The sequence below is a fragment of the Chionomys nivalis genome, chromosome 1 (genome assembly GCF_950005125.1).
Source record: "Chionomys nivalis chromosome 1, mChiNiv1.1, whole genome shotgun sequence".
In the NCBI taxonomy this organism is placed as follows: domain Eukaryota; kingdom Metazoa; phylum Chordata; class Mammalia; order Rodentia; family Cricetidae; genus Chionomys; species Chionomys nivalis.
Window position 1 is genome coordinate 8144666 of NC_080086.1, and position 21166 is coordinate 8165831.

General features: G+C 40.7%; 1 protein-coding gene across 3 annotated transcripts in view; it reads left to right on the forward strand.

The window, feature by feature from the left end:
• The window catches only part of Ldhb (lactate dehydrogenase B), a 30064-nt gene extending 14562 nt beyond the window's left edge, over nt 1-15502 (forward strand). For all 3 annotated transcript variants that reach the window (XM_057771867.1, XM_057771886.1, XM_057771877.1), the window contains exons 5-8: nt 7365-7538; nt 12173-12290; nt 13094-13217; nt 15143-15502. In XM_057771867.1, coding sequence (XP_057627850.1) covers nt 7365-7538; nt 12173-12290; nt 13094-13217; nt 15143-15310 — 584 coding nt within the window. In that variant the 3' untranslated portion in view covers nt 15311-15502. The remainder of the gene's footprint in view (nt 1-7364; nt 7539-12172; nt 12291-13093; nt 13218-15142) is intronic.
• The last annotated feature ends 5664 nt before the right edge of the window (nt 15503-21166 follow it).

A 21166-nucleotide genomic window follows, 5' to 3' on the forward strand; every position in this document is an offset into this window, starting at 1 on the left:
GCACAAGTTTGCAGTCCCACCAGCAATGGATGAGGGTACCCCTTTCTCCACAACCTCTCCAGCAAAGGCTATCCTTGGTGTTTTTGATTTTAGCCATTCTGACAGGTGTAAAATGATATCTCAAAGTTGTTTTGATTTGCATTTCTCTGATCGCTAAGGAGGTTGAGCATGACCTTAAGTATCTTTTGGCCATTTTAAATTCTTCTGATGAGAATTCTCTGTTCAGTTCAGTGCCCCATTTTTTAATTGGGTTAATTATCCTTTTAAAGTCTAGTTTCTTGAGTTCTTTATATATTTTGGAGATCAGACCTTTGTCTGTAGTGGGGTTGGTGAAGATCTTCTCCCAGTCAGTAGGCTGCCTTTTTGTCTTAATGACAGTGTCCTTTGCTTTACAGAAGCTTCTCAGTTTCAGGAGGTCCCATTTATTCAATGTTGCCCTTAATGTCTGTGCTGCTGGGGTTATACATAGGAAGCGATCTCCTGTGCCCATATGTTGTAGGGTACTTCCCATTTTCTCTTCTATCAGGTTCAGTGTGTTCAGATTGATATTGAGGTCTTTGATCCATTTGGACTTGAGTTTTGTGCATGGTGATAGATATGGGTCTATTTTCATTCTTCTACAGGTTGACATCCAATTGTGCCAGCACCATTTGTTGAAGATGCTTTCTTTCTTCCATTGTATACTTTTAGCTCCTTTATCGAAAATTAGTTGTTCATAGGTTTGTGGGTTAAAATCCGGGTCTTCTATACGATTCCATTGGTCGACTGCTCTGTTTTTATGCCAGTACCACGCTGTTTTCATTACTGTAGCTCTGTAATAGAGTTTGAAGTCAGGGATGGTAATGCCTCCAGAAGTTCCTTTATTATATAAGATTGTTTTGGCTATCCTGGGTTTTTTGTTTCTCCATATAAAGTTGATTATTGTCCTTTCAAGATCTGTGAAGAATTTTGATGGGATTTTAATAGGGATTGCATTGAATCTATAATTTGCCCTTGGTAGAATTGCCATTTTTACTATGTTGATCCTCCCAATCCAGGAGCAAGGGAGATCCTTCCATTTTCTGGTATCCTCTTCAATTTCTTTCTTCAATGCCTTAAAGTTCTTGTCAAATAGATCTTTCACTTCCTTGGTTAGAGTTACCCCAAGATAGTTTATGCTTTTTGTGGCTATCGTGAAAGGTGATGATTCTCTTATTTCCCTCTCTGCTTCCATATCCTTTGTGTATAAGAGGGCGACTGATTTTTTGGAGTTGATCTTGTATCCTGCCACATTGCTAAAGGCGTTTATCAGCTGTAGGAGTTCTTTGGTGGAGTTTTTGGGGTCGCTCATGTACACTATCATATCATCTGCAAATAATGCAAGTTTAACTTCTTCCTTTCCAATTTGAATCCCCTTTATCCCCTTATGTTGTCTTATTGCTATTGCTAAAACTTCGAGAACTATATTGAAGAGGTATGGAGAGAGTGGACAGCCTTGGCGTGTTCCTGATTTTAGTGGGATGGCTTTAAGTTTCTCTCCATTTAATTTGATATTAGCTGTCGGCTTGCTGTATATAGCTTTAATTAAATTTAGGTATGACCCTTGTATCCCTAATCTCTCCAAGACTTTTATCATAAAGGGATGTTGAATTTTGTCAAATGCTTTTTCAGCGTCTAATGAAACGATCATATGGTTTTTTTCTTTCAGTTTATTTATATGATGGATTACATTGATAGACTTGCGTATGTTAAACCAGCCCTGCATCTCTGGTATGAAGCCTACTTGATCATAATGGATAATTTTTCTAATGTGTTCTTGGATTCGGTTTGCCAGAATTTTGTTGAGGATTTTTGCATCGATGTTCATGAGTGAGATTGGCCTGTAATTTTCTTTCTTGGTTGGGTCTTTGTGTGGTTTTGGTATCAGAGTTACTGTAGCTTCATAAAAGGAATTTGGCAATGACTCTTCTGTTCCTATATTGTGAAATACCTTAAGGAGTATAGGTATTAGGTCTTCTTGGAAGTTCTGGTAGAATTCCGCATTGAAACCATCTGGTCCTGGACTTTTTTTGGAAGGGAGGTTTTTGATAACTGCTTCTAATTCTTCACGACTAACAGGTCTATTTAGGTTGTTCACCTGGTCCTGGTTTAACTTTGGTATATGGTATTTATCTAAAAAAGTGTCCATTTCTTTTACATTTTCCAGTTTTGTGGCATACAGGCTTTTGTAGTAAGATCTAATGATTCTCTGAATTTCCTCTGTGTCTGTGGTTATGTCTCCCTTTTCATTTCTGATCTTATTAATTTGCAAATTCTCTCTCTGCCGTTTGATTAGTTTGGATAGGGGTTTATCAATCTTGTTGATTTTCTCCAGGAACCAGCTTTTTGATTTATTGATTCTTTCAATTGTTTTCTGTGTCTCTATTTTGTTGATTTCAGCCCTCAGTTTGATTATTTCCAGTCTTCTACCCCTTCTAGGTGAGTCTGCTTCTTTTTTTTCTAGAGCTTTCAGGTGGGCTGTTAAGTCTCCAATGTGTGCTTTCTCTGTTTTCTTTAAGTGGGCAGTTAGTGCTATGAACTTTCCTCTCAGGACTGCTTTCATAGTGTCCCATAGGTTTGAGTATGTTGTTTCTTTATTTTCATTGTCTTCAAGGAAGACTTTAATTTCTTTCTTTATTTCTTCCTTAATCCAGGTATGGTTCAGTAGTTGACTATTCAGTTTCCATGAGTTTGTAGGCTTTCTGGGGGTAGCATTGTTGCTGAATTCTAGCTTTAATCCATGGTGATCTGATAAGATACAGGTGGTTATTAATATTTTTTTGTAACTGTGAATGTTTGCTTTGTTACCGAGTATGTGGTCGATTTTTGAGAACGTTCCATGAGCTGCAGAGAAGAAGGTATATTCTTTCCTATTTGGGTGGAATATTCTATAGATGTCTGTTAAGTCCATTTGATTCATTACCTCCATTAATTCTCTTATTTCTCTGTTAGGTTTCTGTCTGATTGACCTGTCCATTGGTGAGAGAGGAGTATTAAAGTCTCCTACTATTAATGTGTGCGGTTTGATGGCTGCCTTGAGTTTTAACAATGTTTCTTTTACGTACGTGGGTGCTTTTATATTAGGGGCATAGATATTCAGGATTTAGATTTCATCTTGATGAATTGTTCCTGTTATGAGTAGAAAATGTCCCTCTCCATCTCTTCTGATTGATTTAAGTTTGAAGTCAACTTTGTTAGAAATTAGTATGGCCACACCTGCTTGTTTCCTAGGTCCATTTACTTGATAAGCCTTATCCCAGCCCTTTACTCTGAGTAGGTGCCTGTCTTTGTGGTTGAGGTGTGTTTCTTGTAAACAGCAGAATGTTGGATCCTGTTTTTGTATCCAATCTCTTAGTCTGTGCCTTTTTATAGGTGAGTTGAGTCCATTGACATTAAGTGATATTAATGACCAGTGGTTGTTAACTCCGGTCATTTTTTTTTAGTAGTAGATTTTGTGTGTTTCCCTTCTTTGAGATGTGCTGGTAAAGGGTTTCTAGATGTCTGAGTTACTGTGGTCATTGTTGGACTCCTTGATTAGTGATTTTCCTTCTATTACTTTCTGTAAGGCTGGATTTGTGGCTACGTATTGTTTAAATTTGTTTTTATCCTGGAAAATTTTGTTTTCTCCATTTATAGTGAACGAAAGCTTGGCTGGGTATAGTAGTCTGGGCTTGCATCCATGGTCTCTTAGTTTCTACAGTACATCTATCCAGGACCTTCTGGCTTTCATGGTTTCCATAGAGAAGTCAGGTGTAAGTCTGATAGGTTTACCTTTATAAGTAACTTGGCCTTTTTCCTTTGCTGCTCTTAGTATTCTTTCTTTATTCTGTATGCTTTGTGTTTTGATTATTATATGGCGAGAGGATGTTTTCTTTGATCCAGCCTATTTGGTGTTCTGTATGCTTCTTGAACCTTCATAGGTATATCTTTCTTTAGGTTGGGAAAGTTTTCTTCTATAATTTTATTAAATATATTTTCTGGACCGTTGAGCTGCGCTTCTTCTCCTTCTTCTATTCCTATTATTCTTAGGTTTGGTCTTTTTATTGTGTCCCATATTTCCTGAATGTTTTGTGATGAGAATTTGTTGGCCTTGCTGTTTTCTTTGATCAGCGTGTTTATTTTCTCTATGGTATCTTCAGAATCTGAGATTCTTTCTTCTATCTCTTGTATTCTGTTGGTTATGCTTGTTTCTGTAGTCTCTATTCATTTACCTAGATTTTCCCTGTCCAGCTGGCCTTCTGTTTGTGTTTTCTTCTTTGCCTCCATTTCAGTTTTTAAGTCTTGAACTGTTTCCATTATTTGTTTGATTGTTTTTCCTTGGTTTCCTAGGGTATCATTCACTGATTTACTCAATTCTTCAAACTTTCTGTTATACTTCTCATCCATTTCTATAAGGGCATTTTTTACATGCTGTTTAAGGGCGTCAATCACTTTCATAAAGTCAATTTTATCTACTTCTTCATGATTAAGGTGTTCATGTCCTCCTGTTGTGAAGTCGCTGGGTTCTGGTGGTTTCATATAGTTTTTCAGATTGTTGGGTGAATTCTTGCATTGGCGCCTGCCCATCTCTTTCTCCGAATGCTCCCCTATGGATCTTCTTTTACCGGATCAGGTCTCCTTGCCTACTGATGTACTTTCCCAGTGATGGCACCCTGCAGTGATAGCTCTCCTGGTGCTCCAGTGATGTCTCTCCTGGTACCAATATCAGATCTCCGTGCCCAAAGACGGCAATCCTGGTACCCAGATTAGCTCTACCACTGATGGCTCTCCTGGTGCCAAGATCAGATCTCCGTGCAGGTTGGGTAGTTCGTAAACAAAGGCCTTACCTTGTTTGGTGCAGGCAGGCCAGTGAACCAAAGGAAGTATCGCCTGCCTACTTGCCCTGAGGATTTGCCCCCAGCGCCAGACAGACTGAGCTGGATGGTGTTATGTGCCCAAAGAGGAAAGGGGGCAGAAGGAATAAGGGTTCTGGATGCAAGCTGGGTGGGACAAGAAGAGAGAGGCAGTATGCAGGGTGTAGAGCCCCTGCAGGGAGCCCAGGGAGTATAGGGTGGGGGATGAGGAACTTCAGAGTTCCCTGTCCAGGGCTGCTTCCGCCGCCGCCAGTCAGGTCACAAACTCACCCCGCTGCTGTCTCTCCTGGTGCCTAGATCAGATCTCCGTGCAGGTTGGGTAGTTTGTAAACAAAGGCCTTACCTTGCTTGATGCAGGCTGGCTGGAGAGACAAAGGAAGTCTCATCTGCCTACTTGCCCTGAGGATTTGCCCCCAGCGCCAGACAGACTGAGCTGGATGGTGTTATGTGCCCAAAGAGGAAAGGGGGCAGAAGGAAGAAGGGTTCTGGATGCAAGCTGGGTGGGACAAGAAGAGAGCGAACAAAGTAATTTTTTGAAGGTGTTCACAGCAACCTTTCAGGAGGGCGTGGTCTATCATACCATATTGTGATAGAAGTAATCCAAAGAGTCTCATCCTCTGTGAAAACAAAAGAAACTCCTTTCCAAAGCATCATGTCCTTAGATTCAAATTTTAAAGTCAAGGTATTTTGAAAATATCTATCTTGGATTAGTTCAGCAGCATTTATAAACAAATATCTTTTAGCAGCTCTTGCTCCTTCCTCAGCATTCAAACAATTCATAGAGAGCATAATAGCATAAAGTATCAAGATTCTCTGTGTATTTTCCATCTTTGTGCAGCTTTGTTTTAACCTCTATTTCGTTTATTTTTACTTTTAACTTTTTGCTTTTTGAGCCAGGTTCTCTGTATCTCTTTGACCTAGAATAACTCTGTAGACCAGTGATTAAAAGAATACAGTTTGCCGGGCGGTGGTGGCGCACGCCTTTAATCCCAGCACTCGGGAGGCAGAGGCAGGTGGATCTCTGTGAGTTCGAGACCAGCCTGGTCTACAAGAGCTAGTTCCAGGACAGGCTCCAAAACCACAGAGAAACCCTGTCTTGAAAAACCAAAAAAAAAAAAAAAAAAAAATACAGTTTGTGTGTTGTTGTTATTTTGGGGCATAAACTAGCCAGGTGACCAGGAGCTGGGTGGCAGGAACGCAGCCCTCAGCTCCTTCAACACTAATTATATCACTTTCATGGTAAACTTTCCAAGTCTGAGTCTTCACAGAACTTCTGTATGGTGGGAACAATGTCTGCAAGGTGGGGGAATCACTTCTGCATGAGGAAATCACTTCTGTAGGGAGAAACCACTTCTGCAAGGTGGGACCACTTCTGCAGAGTGTATGTGGGGGGGGGGTACCACGTCTGTACGGGGACCACTTCTGATGCATTCAAGTTGGCATACAAAGGCATTATCCAGTCAGAGTGCACTTAAAATACCTTGGCCAGGCTGCACAGAGGAGTGCAGTGGGGGGGGGGGGGATAACCAGATGCACTGTCGGCTTCTTTTCCGACAGTGTGCTTCTTTCCTTTTCTTTCCAACATAGCCTTTAACTTCTGTGACCCAGCAAACGTCTTACCACTGTGCCACACGGAGGTGAAGGTTACACAGCAGCTGTCCAACCATGAGACAGTAATGACATGAATTTCATGATAACTTGTTAGACAATATCATACTCAAGAAAATGCATCCTGGCAGCCCTTACTAACCTAGAAGTGGCAATTTTTTGTGATGACAGCCTCCACAGCCACAGACTGTTAGAACTGGGGGCAATCTAAGTGTGTATGTCAGTGCTGTGTTCCTGTTAGAGACACCATGACCAAGGCAACACTTATAACAAAATAAAGCATGTAATTGGGGCTGACTTACAGTTTCAGAGGTTTAGTCCATTATCATAGCAGGAAGCATGGCAGCCCTCAAGAGTTCTACATCCTGATCCATAGGCAGAACAAGGGAGCCTGGGCTTTACATGGGCTTTTGAAACCTCACAGCCCACTCCCTACTGACTGCTTCCTCCAGCAAGGCCACACATACTCCAATAAGGCCATACTTAGTCCAACAAGGCCACACCTCCTGATTCTTCTGATCATTCCCTGGTGACTAAACATTCAACTACATGAGCCAATGGGGCACATTCTTATTCAAGCTATCCCAGTGAGGGCTGAACCAGCCCTTTTTCTTTCTTTCATGGTAAAGTTCATTGACTTGTAAAGCTCCTAGGTATTCTTATGTCAAATAATAATACATGTGCATGTTTTTTACATATTTCATATTTGTTTCTTTACAAATACTTCATTCTTATCTGTCTGAACCTGGGTATGAAAAGTTAAATCACAGACATCTTTTAGGTCACATCTCATCTGAGAGATGGGCATGTGGAGAAGGAGAGGCTAGAACACCTTCTAATTGGCTCAGCCGTTCTAATTTACTTTCTTTTTTCTAAAATATCTAGTGGATATTCTTACTTATGTCACCTGGAAACTAAGCGGGTTACCTAAGCACCGTGTGATTGGAAGTGGATGCAACCTGGATTCTGCTCGGTTTCGCTACCTTATGGCTGAGAAGCTTGGCATTCATCCCAGCAGTTGCCATGGGTGGATTCTGGGAGAACATGGCGACTCCAGCGGTAAGAAAAATGATTTCTTTGTGCTTCTGGCTTATGCAGACTGTTCTTTTTTTCATTTTATATGCTTTGCTATATTTCAGAAAGAATTCAGAAGTAGTATAGTTGTATTTTTGAATCTATTCAAGTTTGCTTTTGCTGTCATCTGTCCATCCATCCATCCATCCATCCATCCATCCATCCATGCATCCATCCACCTTGCTACCTTTTTTTGGTTGTTTTACAGGCAGGGTCTTACTATGGAACTTAACCATGTAGCTGTCCTGGAATTTGCCATGTAGACCAGGCAGGCTTTGAACTCACAGAGATCAGCCTGCCTCTGCCTCTCTGGTGCAGGGAGTAGAGGTATGTGCCACCCTGCCCAACTTCATCTAGCTATTTTTTAAAATATCTGTGTGTGAACATCTGCACACACATGGAAATCAGAGGACAACTTTGGGAGTTGCTCCTATCACAAAATTACCAAAGATAAAACTCAGGCCATTAGTCTTGGCAACAAACATCTTTACCTGCTGAGCCAACTTGCCTGTCTCACTGTGTTTGCCGTCCTCCATTAAATCAGTCACCATGGTCTTTTCTCCCCAAATCCTTGAATCTGTGATTTCTTCTGTTCTATCTTTTCCTCCTCCTCATGCTTTACTTTGTTCTGTGGTTTTGTTTTTGTTTTTCATGCCGTCCAGCTTCGCCTAAAATTCCCAGTATCAGACGATAACCTTGAACTCTGATCCTCCTGCCTCTGTCTCAAAATTGCTGGGACCAAAGCCTAGGGGGGTTTCTTTTTTCTTTTATTTTTTTCCTGTGCCACAATACAGGAAGCAAAATCAGGGAATGTAACATTGAGCCCATATTTAACCCACAGACCATTTGCAAATGTCACCCTCTGATGTCCTGTGGGCCCTCTTCCCCATCTGGATCCATCCTGATATCTTGAGTTGTATCTCATTCTGTTTCCTGAGTCTTCCTTAGTCCAGGTTGTTGGAAGGGAGCCGCTGGTTTGTTCCAGCCTCCCAGAACTGAAATAATCACACAGAAACCATATTAATTCAATCACTGCTTGGTCCATTAGCTCTAGCTTCTTATTGGCTAACTCTTACATCTTCTTTAACCCATCTTTATTAATCTGTGCATCACCACAAGGTTGTGGTCTACCGGCAATGTTTCAGTGTATCTGTCTCCAATGGATCCATGGCTTCTCTCTGACTCTGCCTCCTTTCTTCCAGGATTCAGTTTAGTTTTCCCCACCTACCTAAGTTCTGCCCTAACAACAGGCCAAGGCAGTTCCTTTACTCACCAATGGTATTTACAGCATACAGAGGGAAATCCCACATCACCTCCACTTTTCTGTTTAAATAAAAAGGAAGGTTTTAACTTTAGCATAGTAAAATTACATATAACAAAGCAGGTATTAAGCAGTAATTAGTTACAATATTTATATCTATTTTATCATTTATCATAATTAAGGAAAGCTATATTATTACTATCTACTCTCTAACTCCATCAAAGACTCCAGTAGGATATATTACCTAAGTAAACAGGAAGTGCATTATAAGCAACTTCCAAAACTCTAGAATTGACAGAGACATCTCACTATCTGGAAAGTCACCCAAAGTTCTTCTGTACCATTAGGGCATCCATCTTTAGCCTACAGACCCATAGTATCCAGCAGACTTTTCCATAAAGTAGGAAATTTTATAGATCTGCTATATTGGCAGTTTGCCAGTCACATTTTTATGTGTCCTGCAGAATGTCTGGCAGACTCTTTCATGAAACAAGAACTCCAAAGGACAGTCTTACCTTTAGGCAAGTTTAGCATTCATTTTTCTGTGGGTCCTGCATGTCCAGTTAAGCAGTCCAGGCAAGAGAAGTTTCTTATCCAAATTGCTAACAAACTCCATAAGGAGCCTCTTTTGATGCCCATCATTTTTTGAAATAGATTGGTGCTTCCAGGAGCAGATGTGTCATAAAAGTCCTAAGATTTTAAACATTTTAAATGTCATATTCTGTAGTCTTTGAAAGGTTTGAAGAATGCCTACCCATCTGAAATACATAACTGTCAATCTAGAAAATCTAACATGACTACAAGCTTGACTATTATAGATTATCTATTAACCTTTATTTCTTAATTATACATTACATTTTAAAATGAACTACACAATCACAAGATATAACAAAATTGACCTCAAATTTGTATCAATAAACCAAGATCCATACCAATGCAAATCTCTAGCATATCCCCCTTTAAATGTAAATAAACATTTATAAGTAATATTTGGAAATATGGGCACAATTCTCTAATTTTTTTTTTTTTTTTTGGTTTTTCGAGACAGGGTTTCTCTGTAGCTTTGGTGCCTGTCCCAGAACTAGCTCTTGTAGACCAGGCTGGCCTCGAACTCCCAGAGATCCGCCTGCCTCTGCCTCCCGAGTGCTGGGATTAAAGGCGTGTGCCACCACCGCCCGGCCACAATTCTTCTCTAAACTGCTTTCTGCTGTTTATTAAACAAAATACTTTTTTAAAATATTTATTTATTTATTATGTACACAATATTCTGTCTGTGTGTATGCCTGAAGGCCAGAAGAGGGCGCCAGACCTCTTTACAGATGGTTGTGAGCCACCATGTGGTTGCTGGGAATTGAACTCAGGACCTTTGGGAGAGCAGGCAATGCTCTTAACCACTGAGCCATCTCTCCAGCCCTAAGCAAAATAATTTTTGAGGGTTGTTTAAGGAAACCTTTTAGGGGATCTTGGTCCATCAAACCACATTAGTCTGGAAGCAATCCACAGATTCTCGTTTTCTGTGGAAACAAAAGAAAAACCTCTTTTCCAAAGCAACATATCCTTAAAACCATATTTTGAATTTAAGATACTTCTAAAAGATATATGTTGGCTTAGCTTAGCAGCCCATACAATGAAATGTCTCTCTGTACTTAGCTCCTTCACAGTCAAAAAATTTAAAGAAAACATAATAATATACATATTCTGACTCTCTTTGTATATCTTATGTTTACATGGCTTATTTATTTTTACTCTGTTACCTTTTTTTACAAGTTTAATACCTATTTTATTATTTTTAATCCTTTAATCTATTACTATCTGTACTCTTTTATATTACATTTACTATCTCTTTACTCTATTTTTCTCTCCCAAGCCTATGTACATTTTTTAAACACTGTGTCTCATTTAGAGGTCTTTTCCATCTTGATTTGTCTTTATTGTATATCTGTAATTATTTTTTGACCAGAATCGCTTCTTAAAATGTTAAGCCCTTCTTATAAACTTAAGTGGCGCCATTGCTAGAGGAAATACAGCACTGCCTGCTTGTCCTGCCCAGCCCAGCATGGTGGAGCTGTTTGCTCCCTCTGAGAGCCATGCTCACAGCCCCATTTTCAGGCACACAGTGGGTCTATGTCTCCACAAAGCAAGTTGTAGCCTTCTTCTCACAGACTCCATTTAAATGCTCCTTGGCTGGATCTCCTGAAGGAGCCAGAGGTCATGCCAGCAGCACGGCCCAGAAAGCCTGCATTTCAAAACCACGGCTACCACTGAGTCAGGAAAACCTCTCTTTAAGGAGCTGCAGCCTCCAACCAGCAAACAGTGAGAAACTGTGTTAAACTCCGTATTTGTTTTCTCCACCTACCTAAGTTCTGCTCTATCAACAGGCCAAGGCAGTTCTTTTATTTACCAATAGTATTCACAGCATACAAAGGGGGCTCTCACATCACATGGTTTTCCTTAAAGTCCATGAGGATGTCTAGTTGGCCTGAAACAGTAGAAACCATGGACCATGAGGATCTTACTTGGTCCCTAGCAGTTTAGCTGCTGTCTCTGTGTAATTGCACTGAGCTGTACCTGAACCCTCGTTCATACTGTGAGTCACACTTTTGGAGTGTGAGACTGAGGTTTCAAAGTCCAGTTCCTATGTTTGTTTGTAGACATTCTCCTCTAAATTATAGAGACCCTAATTTATATATTAGTGTGCTTTTATAATAACTGTATTTGGGTATAATTACCATAGGTTTTTTTTTCTTAAAAAGAAATGGGTTTTTGTTACCAAACAAACAATCCCCAGTAGAGGAGTTTACATTTCTAAAATTGAGAGTTTAGGATGGTCCCAAACTATAATCTCTTGTAATTTTTACCAACCTAGAGATTTAGAAAGAATTTTATGTTCTCTGTAAATTATACAGTAACTGTTTTGAACCACATATGTTGAGAGTGAAAAGGTCAGTAGTAGGAACTGGAGGCATGGCTCAGCAAAGAGCAGTTGCTGCTGTGGCAGAAGGCAGAGGACCAAGTTCATAGCACCCATATTAGTTGGCTCATAACTGCCTGTCACTTCAGCCCCAGTTGCTTCGACTCTCTCTTCTGGACTCCTTGTATGTACATGCTCATACAAGTACATAAATACACATACATACATACAAATTATATATGTATGTATGTATACATACATGTTATATTTATTTATTTAAAAGGTCAGTTTTGTTGCTAGTTGAAGCCAAGTATTAGAACAAATACTCCCTCCAAAGGGGATGAAAAGTCTACTAGAGTCAGATGCCACTGAATAGTACCAACTGGTGTTGGGATAATTTGCATCAGAGTTGAGATCTGAGATAAGAAAGTTTTGTTTTTCTCACAGTGGCTGTGTGGAGTGGGGTGAATGTGGCAGGAGTCTCCCTTCAGGAGCTGAACCCTGAAATGGGAACAGACAATGACAGTGAAAACTGGAAGGAAGTACATAAGATGGTGGTGGACAGGTGAGTACAGGTGACCCCACCTTGGTGAGTTCGTGTCCTGTCCCAGAAGGTAAAACTCTAAGCTGTTTCCAGACAGCCTGCTCAGGAAGCTCCTCCCCTGATGAGTCTCTTTAAGAAGTAGGCAGGATTAATTTAGACCAGTCAGATTTGCTGTGCAGGTATCTAGAGAAAGCTGCAATACAAATCCAGCTGTAGCAGTCAACATGGAACTGCCTAGAGAGAGGGCCTTCACTGTGTTACCTGTCAGCCAATAAGGTAAACCTGGACCCTGTTAGTCAAATAACCACGTGCACACACAGTTTTAGGGACTGGAGAAATAACTTATCAGTCAAGAGTTTGTACTGCTCTTGTAAAGGACTGGAGTTAAGTTCCAAGCACCCACAGTGGGTGACTCATAATTGCCTATAACTCCAGCTCTAGGGGCATCTGATACCTCTGGCCCCTGGATACTGGCACTCATGTGCACGTGTACCCACCTGCACATACAAATGCACAGACAAATGGTGCACATGCGTACATTTAAAAAAAAAATCTTGAAAAGAGAGTGGATATTCATAACCATCATGACTTCATAAATATTCACTGATACCTGCCATTTAGTCCTTACATTTTTACAGCTTTTATTTGTACATTAATTCACTTAATATTCCTAAAACAACTTACAAAACAAGTGTATGTTCTCCTTTACTAAAGGAACTAAAGCCGGAAAAGTTTAGAAATTGGCCAAGATGACCATTAGAGACAGAGCAGGTGTCAATTCAGTGTCAGGTTCAATAATCTCTCATATGGTTTCTTTTCCTAAGTGCCTATGAAGTCATCAAGCTGAAAGGATATACCAACTGGGCCATTGGGCTAAGTGTGGCTGACCTCATTGAGTCCATGTTGAAAAACCTGTCTCGGATTCACCCTGTGTCTACGATGGTGAAGGTGAGAGAAACCGCTGGGGGAAAAAAGTAGCAACATGTCTAGTCTCATGTTGTATAAAGAGATTCATCTAGAGAAAGACAAAGAAGCTTCAGTCCAAAGTTACTTCTGCATTTACAGTTTATATAAACATAGTTGATCTCTTCCCAACCAAAGTCTAAGGCAAGAGCACTTAACTTTGTAGGAGCTAAAGTATCTGACAACGTTTTCTGAGAAATCTTCCTTGTGTGCCATAAAACTATTAACCATGAGTCCTGTTCAGATCCTGCCTCTGCTGTACTATTAAATAGGCATATACGAGGTCCATTTTAAGCTTATGTAATAAACCGTAGAAAGTCTTTCATGGAGCACTCGATAACATAGCAAATCTAGTTTAATTCAAAAACTATGAAGCAAACATACAGAAGAGGCCAAAAGAACCTGAAGCCAGGGACTGGATGTAGGTTTAGTTTCCCAGTTCTGCTGAAATCAGGTGTGGTTGTGCAGATCTGAGCACTGAGGATGTAGAGACAAAAGGATCAGAAGTTCAAAGTCATCCTCAGCTACATGGCAAGTTTGAGATGAACATTTACTACATTACTTCGTTGGAATAAAAGCCATCCAAGAAAAGTAAAGTTATATTAAAACAGCATATGTAGCAAGTGAGTTGTTTCTACATGTCAGTGCCAAGAATGAAAAAAAAAATATGGCAAGTAAGTGGGATCCCCAAAAGTAAGCTAGCTGGCTGGGAAGCTGAATTGACAAGCTGTCATTTCAAAGGGGAGTAAAGTGAAGAGCCATCAAGGAAGACGCCTGCTGTCAACTTCTGACTTCTACATGCACACACCGAAACACGATGCACACATGCATACCCACACATACAGAAAGGTAGTTAGGTAGGTGTACAGCATGGCACCAGATGTTTGGCTTAGGGTACTATGGACAGTTTATAAAGCGAGTATGGGAAAATTTGAGTAATTGTTGGCTTCTTTAGGGTGCCTAGAGAAGAATGTTTTTATTTTATCTACTTTGGTGTATGTACAAAAATGTTTGAGGTTAATAGTTTTAAAGATTAAGATAAGTTAACTATAATTAATCAATTCCCTTATTTAAAGAACATTTGAGAGTGAGTTAAAACTGCTTCCTCAGCACCTCTTGATGGTATTATCACTCCAGTTCCAGGGGATCTGACACCCTCTTCTGGCTTTTGTAGACACCTGTACTCATTGGCACAAATAAACTCACAGAAACACAAAAAATAAATTGTTGTTGTGTTTTCAAGACAAGTTTCTCTATGTAGCCCTGGCTGTCCTGGAACTTGCTCTTCATAGTTTAGCTTCAACAATCTGTGTACTTTTGCCTTCTGAGTGCTGGGATTAAAGGCATGTGCCACCCTAGGCACAAACAACATAAAGATTAAAAAAAAATGAGTTGATGGAAAGTTATCCATTAAGGGACCTCATTGAAAGTCATTTAAAGACTCCTATAGCGAGCCGGGCGGTGGTGGCGCACGCCTTTAATCCCAGCACTTGGGAGGCAGAGGCAGGCAGATCTCTGTGAGTTCGAGACCAGCCTGGTCTACAAGAGCTAGTTCCAGGAAAGGCTCCAAAACCACAGAGAAACCCTGTCTCGAAAAACCAAAAAAAAAAAAAAAAAAAAAAAAAAGACTCCTATAGCAAAGCATATTTAAGCAGAATATAGTATTTGACTTAAAAACTAAGTACTGACTACCTTCTTGTAACTAGTTTTTTTGCAGTGTAAGTTTGTATAGTCTATAAATATGAAAATGACTTCAATCCCCAAAGATATATGGACATATGGACCAGTTAAATGCAAAATAGGAGAATACGTGTTCACCAAATCTACAGTCGTCTGTATTCAACATAACTCTGCTGATCATCTGAACCATGACCTCATGCCTTGTCTGAATGCTTTTGTTGCTCTCACAGGGGATGTATGGCATTGAGAACGAAGTCTTCCTCAGCCTCCCATGCATCCTCAATGCCCGAGGACTGACCAGTGTCATCAACCAGAAGCTGAAGGATGATGAGGTTGCTCAGCTCAGGAAGAGTGCAGACACCCTGTGGGACATCCAGAAGGACCTAAAAGACCTGTGACTGCTGGGTTCTAGGCTGTAAAACCCAAGCCTCCAAAGTCACTAACCGTGAACCTTTAGTCTTCAGCCTTGTCTGTAGGTCACAATTTGCTTCTCCCCTGACATGTGATATGAGCTCACAGATCAAAACCCAGACTTGTTTGATGTTTGCACTAGGAGCTCTTGAACAAATAAAGTTAGACATTGCAGCGTGGTTTCTTGTGTCCTTTTCTCTAGGCTGTTTGAGATGGTGTCTCAGGACCTTTGTATCTAGGGCCAGCCTTGAACTTGACCTTCTGGCTTCCGCTTCCCTGGTGATGAGATACAAGATATAAGCTCACTTTGTATGCTTCTCCTCCTTTTTTTAAATGACCTTCCTCCACCTTCAATGTCCCTAAATTCTGCCATCTCTGTTTCTGTAACCTGCCTTAGAGTTAGCACTAGAATATTCACTCATAGTGTGTTCCATGATTTCCATGTCTTGAGAATATGGTTACAACTTTTGAAGAGTTTTAATTACAGCTATGTGTAGATATGTACACATGGTGTCACAGGCACCAGATACCTTGAAGCTGGAGTCACATGTGGTTGTAAGTTAACTGATGTCAGTGCTGGGAGCCAAGCAAGAGTCCACTGCAAGGGCAGGCAGAACATGCTCTTTGCCCCTGAGCCATCTCTCAAGCTGTGGCTACAATTTTGAGGTTATAACTAGAGAAGTAATGTGTATTAGTGTGTGTGTGTGTGTGTGTGCTCGCATGCTCATGTGCACACCTTTCTTATAAAATCTCCCATTTTAATTCTCTGAAAGGAAGAAACTGTTCTGTGAAATTGGGAAAGACGTATGTTGGAGTTGCTTTTGATAGTGAAGGAAAACGAATGCTTAGGTTGACTCACAAAGTCCCAGGTGTCAAGAAGACAGTACAATAGAGAAATGAAAGAGACAGAGACTGATACACATGGGTTATCTAAGACTCAGCTTGGGGATGGTTAAGAGCCATTATAACAACCCTGGTGTGGAAGTTTGAATGTGTTTGCCCCCCATAAGCTCATAGGGAGTGGGGCTATTAGGAGGTGTGGTCTTGTTGGAGGAGGCTAGATGACACACACCTTTAATTTAGACTTGGAGGCTGGAGCATACAGCAATCTAGGCTGGAGTGGACACCTTTAATCTGGGCCACACCTTCTGTTGGAAGTGTCACTGTAGGGGTGGGCTTTGAGGTCTTTTTCTCAATCTTTACTCAGTGTGACAGTCAGCTGACTTCCTTTTGTCTACAAGATGTAGCACTCTGAGCTCCAGCACCATGTCTGCCTGCATGCTACCATGCTCTACTTCATGATCATAATGGACTGAACCTCTGAAACTGTAAGCAAGCCACCCTCCATTAAATGTTTTCTTTATAAGAGTTGCCATTGTAATTATTCAGCCACAGATAAGGCTGCACTTCCGGGTTCTAAAGGCAGGCATGTGCGGACGGGCCCTCAGGCACAAAGGGCCCACGCATGATCCACGTGTACATATTCATGATTACATCCACGTATGACTCAGCTGAAACCCTTGCACGCACGCATGAGTCGCTCATCATCTGCGTCATCAGTGTATAACATAGTCATGCCCACCCCCTGTGCGTATGTGCTAAGCAGCTTTTAAAAGCTGGACGCGCCATCTCCCCACATCTCTCTGCACACCGATCCCAGGCCTGTACTCACCCCCTCTAATAAACTCCTAAAAGGGTTTGTTTGTGTTCCGTGTTTACTTTTCACTCGCGCCAGGTAATTTCAGTCATGGTCATGGTATCTCTTCAAAGCAATAGTAAACCCTAAGACACCTGGGTTTGAGAGTCAGCTCTGTTCTGGATTGACAGTGGTCTGAGCATGTTACCTTCTGTCTAATTGAACCAAAGCCTTGATTCCTTCATCCATGAGCAGTCGTGGTAATGGTTCCTTTTCAATATGAATGGTCTACCCTATTTTGAAGCTAGGCAAATACTTGCCATTGAGCTGTATCCCTAGCCAAAGATATGTAAATAAAATGAGAAAATTATATAGAACTCTTAGTACAAGGTGTGGCCATAATAGGGGCCAACACCCAACTAGGGCTTATATTGCAGGTGTTATGCACAGATTTTGATCTCCCAAGTTATAAGGTCGTGTTTCTTCGCCTTAGCACTAGTGATGCTTTGGACTGGATGGTACTCACTGTAGAAAACTGGCAGTGAGATGTTTGGCCCCAGCTCAGATGGTCACCTGACAGACCTGGCAAATGTCCATGGACACCATTTCTCAGGGCACTCTAAAGAGTCCTGTAGTTACCTTCAAATGTTCCTGGAGGAAGGGACAAAGTCACCCTGGTTAAAATAACTGCCCTGAACATTTGTATCTCTGTTTTATCGTAAGGAAAATGAGAGGTATCCAAAGATGACAACCAGTCACTGAACAAGTAAGATTCAAGCCAGACCTTGGAGATTCGACTGCCCTTAACCTTTGTGTGTTCTGAAGCAATCACCACTTCTTCATAACACTTTGAAGTTTTGTTTCATGTTCTAACATACCTAAGGATGTTTGTGTTATGGTAACAGAGACCAAGACAGGTATTGCATTTATTTTTCAAGTCATTTCCAGAATATATGTTTGCATCAAGACCATTTCTGCAAGGAGAGAGGATAAGTCTCAATGCCATTTCTTGGTCATAATCCCCAAGTAAATGCTGAATTCATAGTAAACTATTGGTTTCCAAGATTCAGCTTACAGACCAGTTAAGAGTTTAAATGGGATTCTTGTTTCTGCTGGAGCTCCTACATTCTGCCATGGAAGTCTGCAGGTAGGGGCTGAGTAGGAAGCAGAAGCTGTTCGCCAAGTTTAGGAACAGTGTTCAGTGTCAATAACTCAAGAAAACAAAATGTGTGAGTGTGCATTATATTTATATGTTCCCATTTAAAAAATTATCTGTGGGTATGTACACATTGATGATGGTTAGGAAAAGGTGAGACACCCTCTGGAGGTGGAGTCAAAAATGGCTGTGGGTGCTGGGTCCTCTGCAAAAGTAGAAAGTACTCTTCTGTACCACCTCAGCCCTACTGCATACTTGATATAGGAAGGAACACTAGTCCTGATGTTAAAGATCACAGATCTCCAAATGCATGTAATCATGGTGTCAGATTTTTCCACTTTAATTTTTCTTAGTCTTAGTTGATGTAGGAAATTAAATTGAAGATTTTGCTCATGCTAAGTATGTGTCCTGCCACCAAGACACAGTTCTAACCCCATAATCAGACTCTTTAAAATGTAGCAAGTGATATAGACTAAGTAACATTTGGAAATGACCTCAGTTGTGAACCTGGATGCCTTTGTTGTTACGGTAAGAATATCACAGGGATGAAGTCCAAAGTGCTGTGCCAGTCTTGGAAAACAATCTGTGAAATGATAGGGAAAAATTTATAAACATTTAGGAATGTGGGGGCGGTATGAATAACCCGAAAGCATGGCTGGGGAAAGCATTCACGAGTATCTCACCCTACACAGAGGGCAAATATCTATACATGGAGGCTTTAATGTACCTGGGAAGACTGGAGCGACAGTCCAGAGGTTAGGAACATCAGCTCTCTTCTAAAGGACCTGGGTTCAATTCCCAGCGCCCACATGGCTGCTCACAACTGTCTGTGACTCCATTTCCAGAGGCTCTAATTCTCTTTTCTGGCCTTCTCTAACACCAAGCACTTACATGGTATGCAGACATACATACATGCAAAGGACCCACATACATAAAATAGTATTTATTTTTAATTAGGAAGTAAATACATCTGGAAAATCCTTTTACTGCCTTGAAGTTTGGAAAAACTTCTCCAAGGTTCAAAGTCCGGCTTTTCACAAGAGAACCAGGTTTCTTCCCAGAGAAACAATTCCCTAGAAACAGCAGCTGACACAAGGAGACACAAGGCAAAGACCCAGCTACTCAGCATGTAAGAATTAAGATTTAATTTTGAGAACAAATTAAGGTGCTGTGCCTCTAAATAGAGATAGTTCTTTTGTTTCCCTGGCTGCTCAGACCTGAATAATCAATCATATAGAAACTATATTAATTACAACTCTGTTTGGCCATGGCTTATGCATATTTTCTAGCTAGTTCTTACAGTTTAACCCATTTCTATTATTTTACATTTTACCACTAGGCTCTTGGTTTGTTTCATCTTGCTTCTTGGGCAGCTATGTGGTATCTGCCTCCTTCAGCAGCTACTTGGCGTCTCCTTGACTCTGCCTACTCTCTATCAATATATCTCTGTACAGAATTCCTGCCTGGCTTTACTCTGCTAAGCCAATAGCCTAAACAGCTGTATTCACCAACCAAAAAAAGCAACACATATACAGAAGGACAGCCCATATCATGTGCTTAGGTAGATTATTTCTAAAAATAACTATTCAAATTGATATTAAATATGTGAAAAACTGCCGGGCGGTGGTGGCGCATGCCTTTAATCCCAGCACTCGGGAGGCAGAGGCAGGCGGATCTCTGTGAGTTCGAGACCAGCCTGGTCTACAAGAGCTAGTTCCAGGACAGGCTCCAAAACCACAAAGAAACCCTGTCTCGAAAAAACCAAAAAAAAAAAAAAAAAAATATGTGAAAAACTATCCATAAGTAAAAGGATATCGATAACTGTTTTCACTCACAGAATAGAAGAAAATAATACAAAATATTAATTTATTTCTTAAACCTTTACATTTATTTATTTATTGTGTGTGTGTGCTTGTGTGCGCACGTGCATGCCACAGTCCATGTGTGTGGAGGTCAGCGAACAACTGGCAGGAATTGCTTGTCTATGTCCATCATGTGTGTTGTGGGGACTGAACTTGGTTCACGAGGCTTGGCCACAAGTGCCTTTACCTTCTGAGCTATCTCACAGGCTCTCAGTCACTTTTTTGAACTCCATAATGATGTGTGAACCATCATTTTCTTTTTCTATCCCTTGTTAACTCATCAGTGCTGATAGCAAAGTAAGACTTTACAGCGTCAAAACCAATATCTCTTATTAGTTGACAGAGAAGGAACAAATTCTTGTGTCCCTGAGAGACTGGAGTAATTTATTTTGAAACTGAGAAATCCCAGGACTAAGAGTCAGAGAAGAGCAGACATATAAGCAACACATTATCCCAAGATGAGTCTAGTTTTGAATAAAATCAACTTTCCAGGAAATATAGAAAGCATGAAGGGTTTGAAGAGTTAAATAACAGGGGATTTTCATCCCAAATGGGGCGTGGGGTGGTAGGAGGATCAGAAAAAAACTATGGTGCATGCCCCAGGTTCTCGTTGATTTTGTCTATAAGATATTTAGTGACCTGTATTTCAAAACACCAATGGTTGTCAGGCTTGCCCCCTGGCCTTGAGGAACGTGAAGGCTGCTTGGAACATGAGCCTCCCACCTCATCCCTGCAGCTGTTGCTTTCAATTCCCCTGGTGACATGAATTATTCTTTCTAATCAGCTGAATATTTATAAGAATGATGTGTGGGGTATTTTTAACAGTGCTTAAAAATAGCTCCCAGCTCCTAGCTCTGCCAACAGGCACCATGAGCTCCCTTAATGTTTAAAAATGTATTTAAACTATCTTTATTTATTATCGTTTCTGTCTTTAGTATTAACTTATAGCCAGGGGAATGGAGAAGAATGTTTCACGGTGCTTATCATGAGCAGGCTCAATTGTGTGCTAACAAAAATGGTCTTAATATTAAAAGTCAGTGAGGTGGTACTTACAGGGAGGGGGTTGGCAAGGATGGGAGGCAGATGAGATTGGGTGGGGCTATGATCAAAATGCAAAATCTATTTGTATAAAGTTGGCATAGGATAAATTTATTTTTTAAAAGCCCATGATAATTCTACAAGTCAAGGT